Here is a 12,896-nt window from a genome sequence, read left to right on the forward strand (position 1 = left end):
AGTAAGTGTTTATTAGAGGTGGGAATCTTTGGGCACCCCACGATTTGATTACGATTTAGGAGTTACGATTTGATAACATTTTTTATTATTGATGCATCTTTAAAGGCCTACTGAAACCCACTACTACCGACCACGCAGTCTGATAGTTTATATATCAATGATGAAATCTTAACATTATAACACATGCCAATACGGCCGGGTTAACTTATAAAGTGACATTTTAAATTTGCCGCTAAACTTCCGGTTCGAAACGCCTCTGAGGATGACGTATGCGCGTGACGTGGCCCGGCGAACACGGGTATGCCTTCCACATTGAAGCCAATACGAAAAAGCTCTGTTTTCATTTCATAATTCCACAGTATTCTGGACATCTGTGTTCGTGAATCTGTTTCAATCATGTTCATTGCATTATGAAGAAGGAAGCTGAGCAAGCAAAGAAGAAAGTTGTCGATGCGAAATGGACGTATTTTTCGAACGTAGTCAGCCACAACAGTACACAGCCGGCGCTTCTTTGTTTACATTCCCGAAAGATGCAGTCAAGATGGAAGAACTCGGATAACAGAGACTCTAACCAGGAGGACATTTGACTTGGATACACAGACGCCTGTAGAGAACTGGGACAACACAGACTCTTACCAGGATTACTTTGATTTGGATGACAAAGACGCAGACGTGCTACTGTGAGTATGCAGCTTTGGCTTTTTTTTGCGTATGTACGTAACTTTTTTAAAATATATAAGCTTTATGAACCTTGGGTTAGGTGAACGGTCTTTTGGGCTGAGTGATTGTGTGTGTTGATCATGTGTTTGAATTGTATTGGCGTGTTCTATGGAGCTAGGAGCTAGCAGAGGAGCTAGGAGCTAGCAGAGGAGCTAGGAGCTAGCATAACAAACACGCAGGTGTTATTATGCAGGATTAATTTGTGGCATATTAAATATAAGCCTGGTTGTGTTGTGGCTAATAGAGTATATATATGTCTTGTGTTTATTTACTGTTGTAGTCATTCCCAGCTGAATATCAGGTACCGTGAGTATGCAGCCTTGGCTGCTAAACATTCGATAACTTGACCGTATGTGCGCGTCACGTACGTAACTTTTAAAAAATATATAAGCTTTATGAACCTTGGGTTAGGTAAACGGTCTTTTGGGCTGAGTGATTGTGTGTGTTGATCAGGTGTTTGAATTGTATTGGCGTGTTCTATGGAGCTAGGAGCTAGCAGAGGAGCTAGGAGCTAGCATAACAAACACGCAGGTGTTTTTATGCAGGATTAATTTGTGGCATATTAAATATAAGCCTGGTTGTGTTGTGGCTAATAGAGTATATATATGTCTTGTGTTTATTTACTGTTGTAGTCATTCCCAGCTGAATATCAGGTCACCCCCGGCTCTCACAGCATCTTCCCTATCTGAATAGCTTCAATCTCTCTCACTTCATGCGGCCATCATTGTAAACAATAGGGAACTTTGCGTATATGTTCAACTGACTACGTCACGCTACTTCCGGTAGGTGCAAGCCTTTTTTTTATCAGATACCAAAAGTTGCAATCTTTATCGTCGTTGTTCTATACTAAATCCTTTCAGCAAAAATATGGCAATATCGCGAAATGATCAAGTATGACACATAGAATAGATCTGCTATCCCCGTTTAAATAAAAAAAATTCATTTCAGTAGGCCTTTAATTTATGTATATTGATGCAGTTTTACATTTCTTTTCGTTTCACTAAATACTAGGGGTGGGCAAGTTAATGCGTTAATTTCGAGTTAACCCATCAAACTATTAACGCCGACAATTATTTTATTGCGCATTTGCTTATGTTGTTTACATGCTTTTATTTTGTTAACGCCTATTGCTGGCTCCTGCGGAAAAGGAAGGAGAACGCGGAAGAAAACAAAACATCAAGACCCACCGTCGCACGGAGAATACACGAGTTGTATGAAAAGGAGAGGACTGTAAAAGTGACAACTTTACAACGTGCAGCTGTAAAGTTATCAGTGGGGACTACTGGACATCAATCGGTAAGCATAATTACCTCGGAGTTACAGTGCATTTTTTGATGAAAAGTGGGTGCTGCATTCACATGTTCTGTCTATGATGAAAACAGAGTGGAGGCATTATGCTGAAATATGCGCGGGGCACTTCACTGAAGTTATACAGCAGTGGAATTTGACAGATAAAGTCACCACACTAAGCACGGATAGTGCACGAAATATGATTGCTGCTGCGAGACAACTGCCTCGTTTTGATCATATCCCCTGCTTTGCGCACAGTCTCCAGCGTTCTGTCACGGTTTGTCTGCACAACAGTGCGTTTGACAACGTCCTTTCCAAGTGCAGAAAAGTTGTCGGGCACTTTAAACACAGTCCAGCAAATACAGCAGAATTAGAGCAAAAACAAGCTGAACATGGACAGAAGAAAGAGGCCCTTGTGCAAGATGTTCCTACCAGATGGAATTCAACTCTGGACATGATAAAAAGCATCCGCAGAAACGAACAGCCTCTGAGTGACGTCCTCACCACAAGCACCAAGATTGCCATGCCAACTCCAGCTGAAATGGACGAGCTGCAGAGGTTGGAAACGCAACAGGAACCTTGCAGGTATGTTTTACATCATCTTACTCAATATCCTGTCCGAATTCACGTAAGAGAGAAAAAATATGTAAATGCAGTAGAGATGCGCAGATAGGCAATTATTTCATCCGCAACCGCATCACAAAAGTCATCATCCCCCCGCCATCCACCCGAACTAACATTTTATCAAAACCACAACCGCCCGCCACCCGCCACCCGCCACCCGCCACCCACCCGTTGTTATATATCTAATATAGACGATGCAAGGCAGAAAGGAGACTGATCCAATGCAGCAGAGACATTCAATGCGTGCCACGCATTAATATCTCTTGGCCACGCATTACAGGCTAAGAGATATTAATGCGTGATAATAATATTTATCATTATTATTATATTATTGTCATTTCCATTAAGAAAGTGTTGACTATTATCGTTATTTTTTTTCCCTGGTCTTTAGTATTCCCTTTTTTAGTTTGTCACGTACCACGTTTGCTGCCGGCGGTGCCATCTTTTTTATTTTTTTCTTCTTCTTCTGTTGTGTTGTGTTGTGCCACGCCCCCCCATTTACTTCCGTGGTCATGTTTCCTCTTACGTCATTGACAGCGATCGATAGCACTTCGGCTTTGACTGCCCGTCGCTGGAAGGATACTTCGTCTTTGACAGCTGCTGGAATCTGAAGAAATCGATTATTGTTTTTTTTTTTGTACAGGCGCGAAACAGGACAGTCACGTGCCGGTTAAGGACCCCCGGCAACTTTGTGACTTTATTGGACGCAGCCCCGGAAGTAAATGGGGGGGGTTGTAGGGGGGAAGAAATTTGGCATGACAGCTGCAGCAGTGCCTGATGAATAATTGCCTGTTTCAAAGAGTGCTGCTCGTTTTTCGTATGTGGGTAACAACATTTAACTATGTATATATATTTCCGAATTGGTTCAACCGCCACCCGCCCGAATCTATTTAAAATCAATTTTTTTCGTCATGCATCCGCCCGACCCGCGGATTATCCGCGGACTCCGCGGTTGTGTCCGCAAACCGTGCATCTCTAAAATGCAGCATGAATATGTAGAGGATATATTTTGTGTATAAGTGAATGCAATTTATTTTTGACTGAAGTGGAGTTGGTTTTCTATTTAACTGCTACCGTTTAACAAGTACTGATTTAAATTGTGTTTGCACAACAAATGTTTTGGCGCTTTTGTTCATATGGGAGAATATTCCAATAAAGGTGCACTACACACTACTTTTAAATTCATTATTGGGTTTTGCGTATACAATGCAGTTAATCGTGATTAATCGGAGAAATAGTGCGATTAATTCCGATTAAAATTTTTAATCGTTGCCCAGCCCTACTAAATACGCATTTATCACTTGTAACTTAAAAAAGCTGTGAATTTGGACTAAGAATCATTCCCACTTTTATTAAAATCATGGAAATGTGTGCAAAACCGGAACATAAGTGCCCTAAAATAAAGGAGCTGGTCGGATCTCTCGGTGACGTGTCTTACTGCAGTCAGACACATTTTAGGACTGTCCTTTACTTTAGTTGCAATAAATAAATCGATTATTGATGTTTACTAATCAATTTTATAATAGTCCATGTCCGAATTGTGATGCATCTAAAAATCAACAATTTCCCCCACTTCTAGTGTTCATGGTCATGTTTTCACAGTTGAACATGTCATTAGTTGAAGTTTGAGAGTTATTTAGATGACACTGATTGATTGCAATGTCAGATAGCCACAACCATTTTTTTAAGCTGAGAGCTCATTGGCTTATTGGTGAGCGTATGATTTTATGGAGTAACGACTGAGCAGTTATAGTTATCACGTACGCGTGTTATGGGTGATGTTCATTTCTAGCGACACAACGAAGATGAAACAAGTCATACGTGTTAATGTTATATAACCTACTCCAGTGAAATATGATCTTTTGATTATGCTCGCTATCGTTCATGCATACGCTCAAAGATGACAGAGCAGCAATAATTGAAGACTACCTAATTGTGCAACAGCAGACATTAATATTACACTGGGAGTAGGAGCATTTATGAAAGCATGTACAGCACATGACTAACTGAAGCTCATATGTAATTAATGAGTCCATCAAATGTTTGCATTACTCCATCAGTTAAAGTCATAAAGCAAATATTTTGCACAGTTACTTTCTCTTATACCTTAAAATTCTAATTTGCATTGTGAATTATTACATTATTATAACAAACATCACAATCTACCGGTCTTCTCTGACTTATACATGTTGTTTCAATGTTGGATAATCCTAGTAAACGCATGCTAAAGCATTATATCACAAGATTCAAGCCTTTAGGTGTGAGCTTGCACACAGTGTTTGATGCCTTTGTAATATTACAAAAGATTGGATACGGTGTGACATCACAGTGAGAATGTTAAAAGACTGTGGCTTGCATTCGTCTATGTTATTCCTTCTAATCTTATGTCGGTGCACTTTTCATGTCTATAAAATAACTATATATATGTCTTTACCACATTCTAATTGGTTTGAAAAACAAGAGAAGAAAATAATAATTTTCATGTAATCGTGGCTAGCACATATCACTGACGTGTAACATGCAGAAACATGAATGCTCATAAAAGTATCTTTTTTTAATGCAGTATCAATCTGAGTGTGCAGGTGTACCTAATGTTGTGACCGGTGGATCTATATATTTTATGCAACGTTTATTTTCTGCAATCTAAAGTAACGCCTCCACACACGAACATCTTGCAGACATATTCAGAAAGTACCCTAATTTCCGATCTATAAGCCGCTACTTTTCCCCCTATATTTTGAATGCAAGGATGCGGCTGATTTATTGATTTTTATGGATTCACAAGCTTCCCATGTCGCCAATAAATGCATCCTGATCACATCAAACTAACCACATTGTTGACATGAAATCAAAGCACTCAAACGCTCATTCAGTCATTTAGTGTGTTATGGACTCACCCTCATTTTGGAGAAGAAATCACAAAATGCACAGGATTCAACTCAAAGCCAAAAACCATACACTCGGCCATCAAAAAAGGATATGGCCGCCACACGGAAGAGTAATTCAAAAGTCTGTGTCATCGCATGACACAGAAAATTAAAATGAGTGAAAAAACACTAGATAAAGCAACTCCGAGTTACATTAATTTGAACACCGAAGAAAACTACAGCGTGCAGCAAAAAGAGGACGACGAGGAGGATGAAAAAGAGGAGGAAGAGGAGCAAAAGGAGGAGAAGGATGGGAAGAGGAGGAGAAAGAGGAAGAGAAAGAAGAGGCAAAGGAGGAGGAAGAACAGGAGGAGGAACACAGCGTTCCTTGGTAGGCTACTGTATGTTGGGTTATACTTTTATTACATTAGTAAATGAACACAAGTGTAAAGATTTTAATGTTAAAATGTGTGAATCTGCAGCCAGTATACAGTATGTTACAATATAGCACTCATCAAAAATTAGGTGGGCGCATCTTATTACATACAATATTCTGGAAATTAAAGCAAGTTATAAAAACATGTACACCAAAGCATATTTAATCCAAACAGCAAGGAAATACGTGTATCATATGCCATAATCATTTTCATGTGTACTCTTGAATTTTTTTTTAACTTATTCTAAATAAAATACATCTTCTGATCAGGGTTTGGTGAGATGTAGAAAAATGAAGGAAAGGAAAGAAAAATGTTTACGGCACCAACCAGCACAAATGTAGCATGTTAACATGTTTTTATAATATTTGCTTTGTTTGCATTTGAAGCACAATGGAAGCACAATACACGCACAATTGGAGCATATTGCAGTGACTCACCATGATGTACGACTCCTTTCAAGCCCTGGATTATGGGGTCTACAGCTGGGTTATCTTTTTGGCCGAGCTGCAAGAAAAAGCGTGCAGATAAAAAGATTATATGATATAATAATGATTAAACCTTGCTGATGCTATGGCAACATATTACAAATCATACAAAAGATTATTTACAGAATAGTCTTTTATAGAACCATCAGAATTTCATGTGGTTTACTAGGAACCTTCACCTTTATACTGTGTGTATATATATATATATATATATATATATATATATATACTACCGTTCAAAATTTTGGGGTCACATTGAAATGTCCTTATTTTTGAAGGAAAAGCACTGTACTTTTCAATGAAGATAACTTTAAACTAGTCTTAACTTTAAAGAAATACACTCTATACATTGCTAATGTGGTAAATGACTATTCTAGCTGCAAATGTCTGGTTTTTGGTGCAATATCTACATAGGTGTATAGAGGCCCATTTCCAACAACTATCACTCCAGTGTTCTAATGGTACAATGTGTTTGCTCATTGGCTCAGAAGGCTAATTGATGATTAGAAAACCCTTGTGCAATCATGTTCACACATCTGAAAACAGTTTAGCTCGTTACAGAAGCTACAAAACTGACCTTCCTTTGAGCAGATTGAGTTTCTGGAACATCACATTTGTGGGGTCAATTAAACGCTCAAAATGGCCAGAAAAAGAGAATTTTCATCTGAAACTCAACAGTCTATTCTTGTTCTTAGACCCAAAAACAATTAAACCCCAAACTTTTGAACAGTAGTGTATATATATATATACACATATATACATACATATACATATGCGTATATACAGTATATGTATATATATATATATTAGAGATGCGCGGATAGACTATTATTTCATCCGCAACCGCATCACAAAAGTCGTCATCCACCCGCCATACACCCGAACCAACATTTTATCAAAACCGCACCCACCCGCCATCCGCCCGTTGTTATATATCTAATATAGACGATGCAAGGCATTAGTGAGGTTAGAAGCTTTTGCCTGTTAAAGAAAGGAGACTGATCCAATGCAGCAGAGACATTCAATGCGTGCCACGCATTAATATCTCTTGGCCACGCATTAGTGGCTAAGAGATATTAATGCGTGATCATATTATTTATCAATATTATAATTATAATATCATTGTCATTTCCATTAGGAAAGTGTTGACTATTGTTGCCAATGCCCTCAGATCAGAAGTGTGTTCCTCACACTTTGTGTGCGCAGTTGCAGCAAGCAGAACGATGCTTTTAAGAAGTTAAAAAAATGTTTTAGAAAGACAAGGCCTATATTTTCGTTAGGAAAAAAAATAATTTCTGAATTTATTTCAATCAATATTAACTTGTTAACGTTATAATGCTCAAATAGGGACGAGGGCGGGGTGCACAGTGAAACAGTGAACAATTTTGCGACAAAGATGAACCTTTATTGATTGATCTGCAGCCATGACAAAATATCAGACAATCTCCATTGTCAACGACAGGCAGGAAAATAAAGATAAACACATAGCCTATGTTGCAGGCATAGGCATAGTCCAGGGGTCGGCAACCTTTACCACTCAAAGAGCCATTTTGGCAAGTTTCACACATTAAAGAAAGTAATGGGAGCCACAAAAATGTTTTTAAAATTTAAAATGAAAAACACCGCATACAAAGCTTACATGCTTTGTGCTATGTTAACCAGGGGTCTCAGACACACGCACCAGCACGCACTTTAATGTGGGAATTTGATGTTAGTGCAGCCCGCGAGTTTTGAATGAATGTCGCTTGCGTCACACTTGCCAACCCTCTCATTTTTCCCGGGAGACTCCCGAATATCAGAGTGTGATGACACTGCATTTGGCGCCCTCTACAGTCTGCCCAATCAGTGTACCTGCTCGGCCACAAGTGGAATGCAGCTTTAGCTTGCTCACGTCAGAGACAGCAAGGCTACTAACTCAGCAGCCACACATCTTACACTGACGGTACCAATACCCAGAATCCCATGCAGCCCTAACTCTTCCGCTCAACCAACCACGAAGAGGGGGGGGGGGGGGGGTTGATGTGTGGGGGGATTTGGTGGTAGCGGGGTGTATAATGTAGACCGGAAGAGTTAGGACTGCATGGGATTCTGGGTAATGGTTGTGTTGTGTTTATGTTGTGTTACAGTGGGATGTTCTCCAGAAATGTGTTTTTCATTCTTTTTTGGTGTGGGTTCACAGTGTGGCGCATATTTGTAACGTAACAATGTTGAAGTTGTTTGATACGGCTACCGCCAGTGTAAGCTGTGTGGCTGATGAGTAACTATGCTTTGCTGTCTCCTGTGTGAGCAAGTAATAACAACAAACAACATGTGGCTGGCCTCGTACGCTGTAAGTAAATGCTATAGAGGACAATTACTGCAGTGCAATTAGGGCACGCCCTTTATATAGTAATTAGAGTGTTAATAGGATTATTTTTCCCTGGGAGTAGTCTATGAGAGACACTGACATCACAAGTCTCCTGGGAAAATCGAGGGGGTCGGCATGCATGTAGCTGAGCCGCATCAGAGTGGTCAAGGAGCCGCATGCGGCTCCGGAGCCGCGGGTTGCCGACCCCTGGCATAGTCTCATACGTTTTTAAGTTGAAATAAAAAAATAAATAAAAATGTGCCTCATAAGCCTTAGGCTGTCAATCACGCGCACAAACTTAAATTATACAATAACATATGTATGTCATCCCTATTTAAACAAAAATAAATTAAATAAATAATAATAATAAATTACCTGCAACTTATTGGCCAAGGCAAATAGCTGAAGGGGGGAAATCAAACCCATCAGACTGGCTCAAACCAGACAAATTTTTTGCGCTGGGTGAGGCGTCTCCTCCTGGCTATACGGGAACGCATATTGCCCGTCCCATTAAAAGGGGTGGGGGTGTTGCACTAATATACAACAAAAACTTTAGCCTTACCTCGGACCTAAATAATAAATATAACTCGTTTGAGGTGCTTACTGTGAGGTTTGTCACACCGCTGACTCTGCACCTGGCTGTCATCTACCGCCCCCCAGGGCCCTATTCGGACTTTATCAATGAATTTTCAGAGTTCGTTGCTGATCTAGTGACGCACGCCGACAATATAATCATAATGGGAGACTTTAACATCCATATGAATACCCCATCGGACCCTCCATGCGTGGCGCTCCAGACTATAATTGATAGCTGTGGTCTTAAACAAATAATAAATGAACCCACGCATCGCAACGGTAATACGATAGATCTAGTGCTCGTCAGGGGTGTCACCACCTCCAAAGTTACGATACTCCCGTACACTAAAGTAATGTCCGATCATTACCTTATAAATTTCGAAGTTCTGACTCATTGTCAACAAACTAATAATAATAATAATAACTACTATAGCAGCCGCAACATTAATGCTGCCACAACGACGACTCTTACTGACCTACTGCCTTCGGTAATGGCACCATTCCCAAATTATGTGGGTTCTATTGATAACCTCACTAACAACTTTAACGACGCCCTGCGCGACACCATTGATAGTGTAGCACCGCTAAAGCTAAAAAGGGCCCCTAACAGGCGTACCCCATGGTTTACAGAAGAAACTAAAGCCCAGAAATTATCATGTAGAAAGCTGGAGCGCAAATGGCGTGCGACTAAACTTGAGGTTTTCCATCAAGCATGGAGTGATAGTTTAATAACTTATAAACGCATGCTTACCTCAGCTAAAGCTAAATATTACTCAAATCTCATCCACCTCAACAAAAATTATCCTAAATTTTTGTTTAGTACAGTAGCATCGCTAACCCAACAAGGGACTCCTCCCAGTAGCTCCACCCACTCAGCAGATGACTTTATGAATTTCTTTAATAAGAAAATTGAAGTCATTAGAAAAGAGATTAAAGACAATGCATCTCAGCTACAACTGGGTTCTATTAACACAAATACGACTGTATATACGACGGACACTGCCCTCCAAAATAGTTTCTCCCTCTTTGATGAAATAACATTGGAGGAATTGTTAAAATGTGTAAATGGGACAAAACAAACAACATGTTTACTTGACCCAATTCCAGGAGCTTTTTGTTTTATTAGGTCCATCAGTGTTAAATATTATAAACTTATCACTTTCCTCTGGTACTGTTTCCCTAGCATTCAAAAAAGTGGTTATTCATCCTCTACTCAAAAGACCTAACCTCGATCCTGACCTCATGGTGAACTACCGGCCGGTGTCCCACCTTCCGTTTATCTCGAAAATCCTCTAAAAAATTGTCGCACAGCAGCTAAATGAACACTTAGCGTCTAACAATCTCTGTGAACCTTTTCAATCCGGTTTCAGGGCAAATCACTCAACGGAGACAGCCCTTACAAAAATGACTAATGATCTATTGCTAACGATGGATTCTGATGCGTCATCTATGTTGCTGCTTCTTGATCTTAGCGCCGCTTTCGATACTGTTGATCATAATATTTTATTAGACCGTATCAAAACGCGTATTGGGATGTCAGACTTAGCCTTGTCTTGGTTTAACTCTTATCTTACTGACAGGATGCAGTGTGTCTCCCATAACAATGTGACCTCGGACTATGTTAAGGTAACGTGCGGAGTTCCCCAGGGTTTGGTTCTTGGCCCTGCACTCTTTAGTATTTACATGCTGCCGCTAGGTGACATCATATGCAAATACGGTGTTAGCTTTCATTGTTATGCTGATGACACCCAACTCTACATGCCCCTAAAGCTGACCAACACGCCGGATTGTAGTCAGCTGGAGGCGTGTCTTAATGAAATTAAACAATGGATGTCCGCTAACTTTTTGCAACTCAACGCTAAGAAAACGGAAATGCTGATTATCGGTCCTGCTCAACACCGACATCTATTTAATAATACCACCTTAACATTTGACAACCAAACAATTACACAAGGCGACTCGGTAAAGAATCTGGGTATTATCTTCGACCCAACTCTCTCGTTTGAGTCACACATTAAGAGTGTTACTAAAACGGCCTTCTTTCATCTCCGTAATATTGCTAAAATTCGTTCCATTTTGTCCACAAGCGATGCTGAGATCATTATCATGCGTTCGTTACATCTCGTCTCGATTACTGTAACGTTTTATTTTCGGGCCTCCCTATGTCTAGCATTAAAAGATTACAGATGGTACAAAATGCGGCTGCTAGACTTTTGACAAAAACAAGAAAGTTTGATCATATTACGCCTATACTGGCTCACTTGCACTGGCTTCCTGTGCACCTAAGATGCGACTTTAAGGTTTTACTACTTACGTATAAAATACTACAGGGTCAAGCTCCTGCCTATCTTGCCGATTGTATTGTACCATATGTCCCGGCAAGAAATCTGCGTTCAAAGAACTCCGGCTTATTAGTGATTCCCAGAGCCCAAAAAAAGTCTGCGGGCTATAGAGCGTTTTCTATTCGGGCTCCAATATTATGGAATGCCCTCCCGGTAAAAGTTAGAGATGCTACCTCAGTAGAAGCATTTAAGTCTCATCTTAAAACTCATTTGTATACTCTAGCCTTTAAATAGACTCCCTTTTTAGACCAGTTGATCTGCCGTTTCTTTTCTTTTCTTTTCTACTCTGCTCCGGGGTGGACCGCTAGCCTGTTCATCGGATGGGGACATCTCTACGCTGCTGACCCGTCTCCGCTCGGGATGGTTCCTGCTGGCCCCACCATGGACTAGACTTTCGCTGATGTGTTGGACTTTCACAATATTATGTCAGACCCACTCGACATCCATTGCTTTCGGTCTCCCCTAGAGGGGGGGGGGGGGTTGCCCACATATGTGGTCCTCTCCAAGGTTTCTCATAGTCATTCACATTGACGTCCCACTGGGGTGAGTTTTCCTTGCCCGTATGTGGGCTCTGTACCGAGGATGTCGTTGTGGCTTGTACAGCCCTTTGAGACACTTGTGATTTAGGGCTATATAAATAAACATTGATTGATTGATTGATTGACTTTATCATCAAACTTGAATTATAATGAAAATAGACGGTCGCGACAAACAAAGCAGGCTAAATAGCCTTACATTGTAGCCAATCGGAGATGCGCTTCACTTGAAAGCGAGGCCAAATTATTAACACACAGTATTATATCTCGAATAGGAAAAAAACACAATAAACAACGCAATTGCCTTAATTCCTTTGCATTGTAGTGCGCCCAAACAACACGTAACCATCAAAATTATTCAGCTGACTGAACTCAATATAGGTTGGACATGGGCTTATTTGGTATAGTCTAGGTAACGTTTAACTAAATTTGTTAAATTCGTTTAACATATCCAACCGCATGTCTACTTACTTTTTTTTTTGTTAGCACTATGCAGGAATAAAATGGCATCTACAGTGCCAGGATTCAGGCGAGAGTGCCTGGCCTCTAAAATGTGCCCTGCTGCGCTGAAGGAGCGCTCACTCACTATGTATATATATTTCCGAATTGGTTCAACCGCCACCCGCCCGAATCTATTTAAAATCTATTTTTTTCGTAATGTTCCCGCCCGAC

At 40.3% G+C, this 12,896-nt stretch overlaps 2 protein-coding genes across 7 annotated transcripts in view; one reads left to right on the forward strand and one right to left on the reverse strand.

Annotated features, from left to right (window-relative positions):
- LOC133650978 (receptor-type tyrosine-protein phosphatase gamma-like) overlaps positions 1-12,896 on the reverse strand; it is a 369,942-nt gene that overhangs the window by 81,554 nt on the left and 275,492 nt on the right. For all 4 annotated transcript variants that reach the window (XM_062048807.1, XM_062048817.1, XM_062048833.1 and 1 more), the window contains one exon: positions 6,376-6,442. In XM_062048807.1, the coding sequence (XP_061904791.1) occupies positions 6,376-6,442 (67 nt within the window). The remainder of the gene's footprint in view (positions 1-6,375; positions 6,443-12,896) is intronic.
- The window catches only part of LOC133651000 (E3 SUMO-protein ligase ZBED1-like), a 19,600-nt gene continuing 8,582 nt past the window's right edge, over positions 1,879-12,896 (forward strand). For 2 of the 3 annotated variants that reach the window (XM_062048846.1, XM_062048855.1), the window contains exon 1: positions 1,879-2,595. In XM_062048846.1, coding sequence (XP_061904830.1) covers positions 2,090-2,595 — 506 coding nt within the window. In that variant the 5' untranslated portion in view covers positions 1,879-2,089. Of the gene's footprint in view, positions 2,596-4,328; positions 5,893-12,896 lie in introns of those variants that run through there. The other variant, XM_062048863.1, reaches the window with a different exon arrangement.

This window comes from Entelurus aequoreus, linkage group LG01 (genome assembly GCF_033978785.1).
Source record: "Entelurus aequoreus isolate RoL-2023_Sb linkage group LG01, RoL_Eaeq_v1.1, whole genome shotgun sequence".
NCBI lineage: Eukaryota > Metazoa > Chordata > Actinopteri > Syngnathiformes > Syngnathidae > Entelurus > Entelurus aequoreus.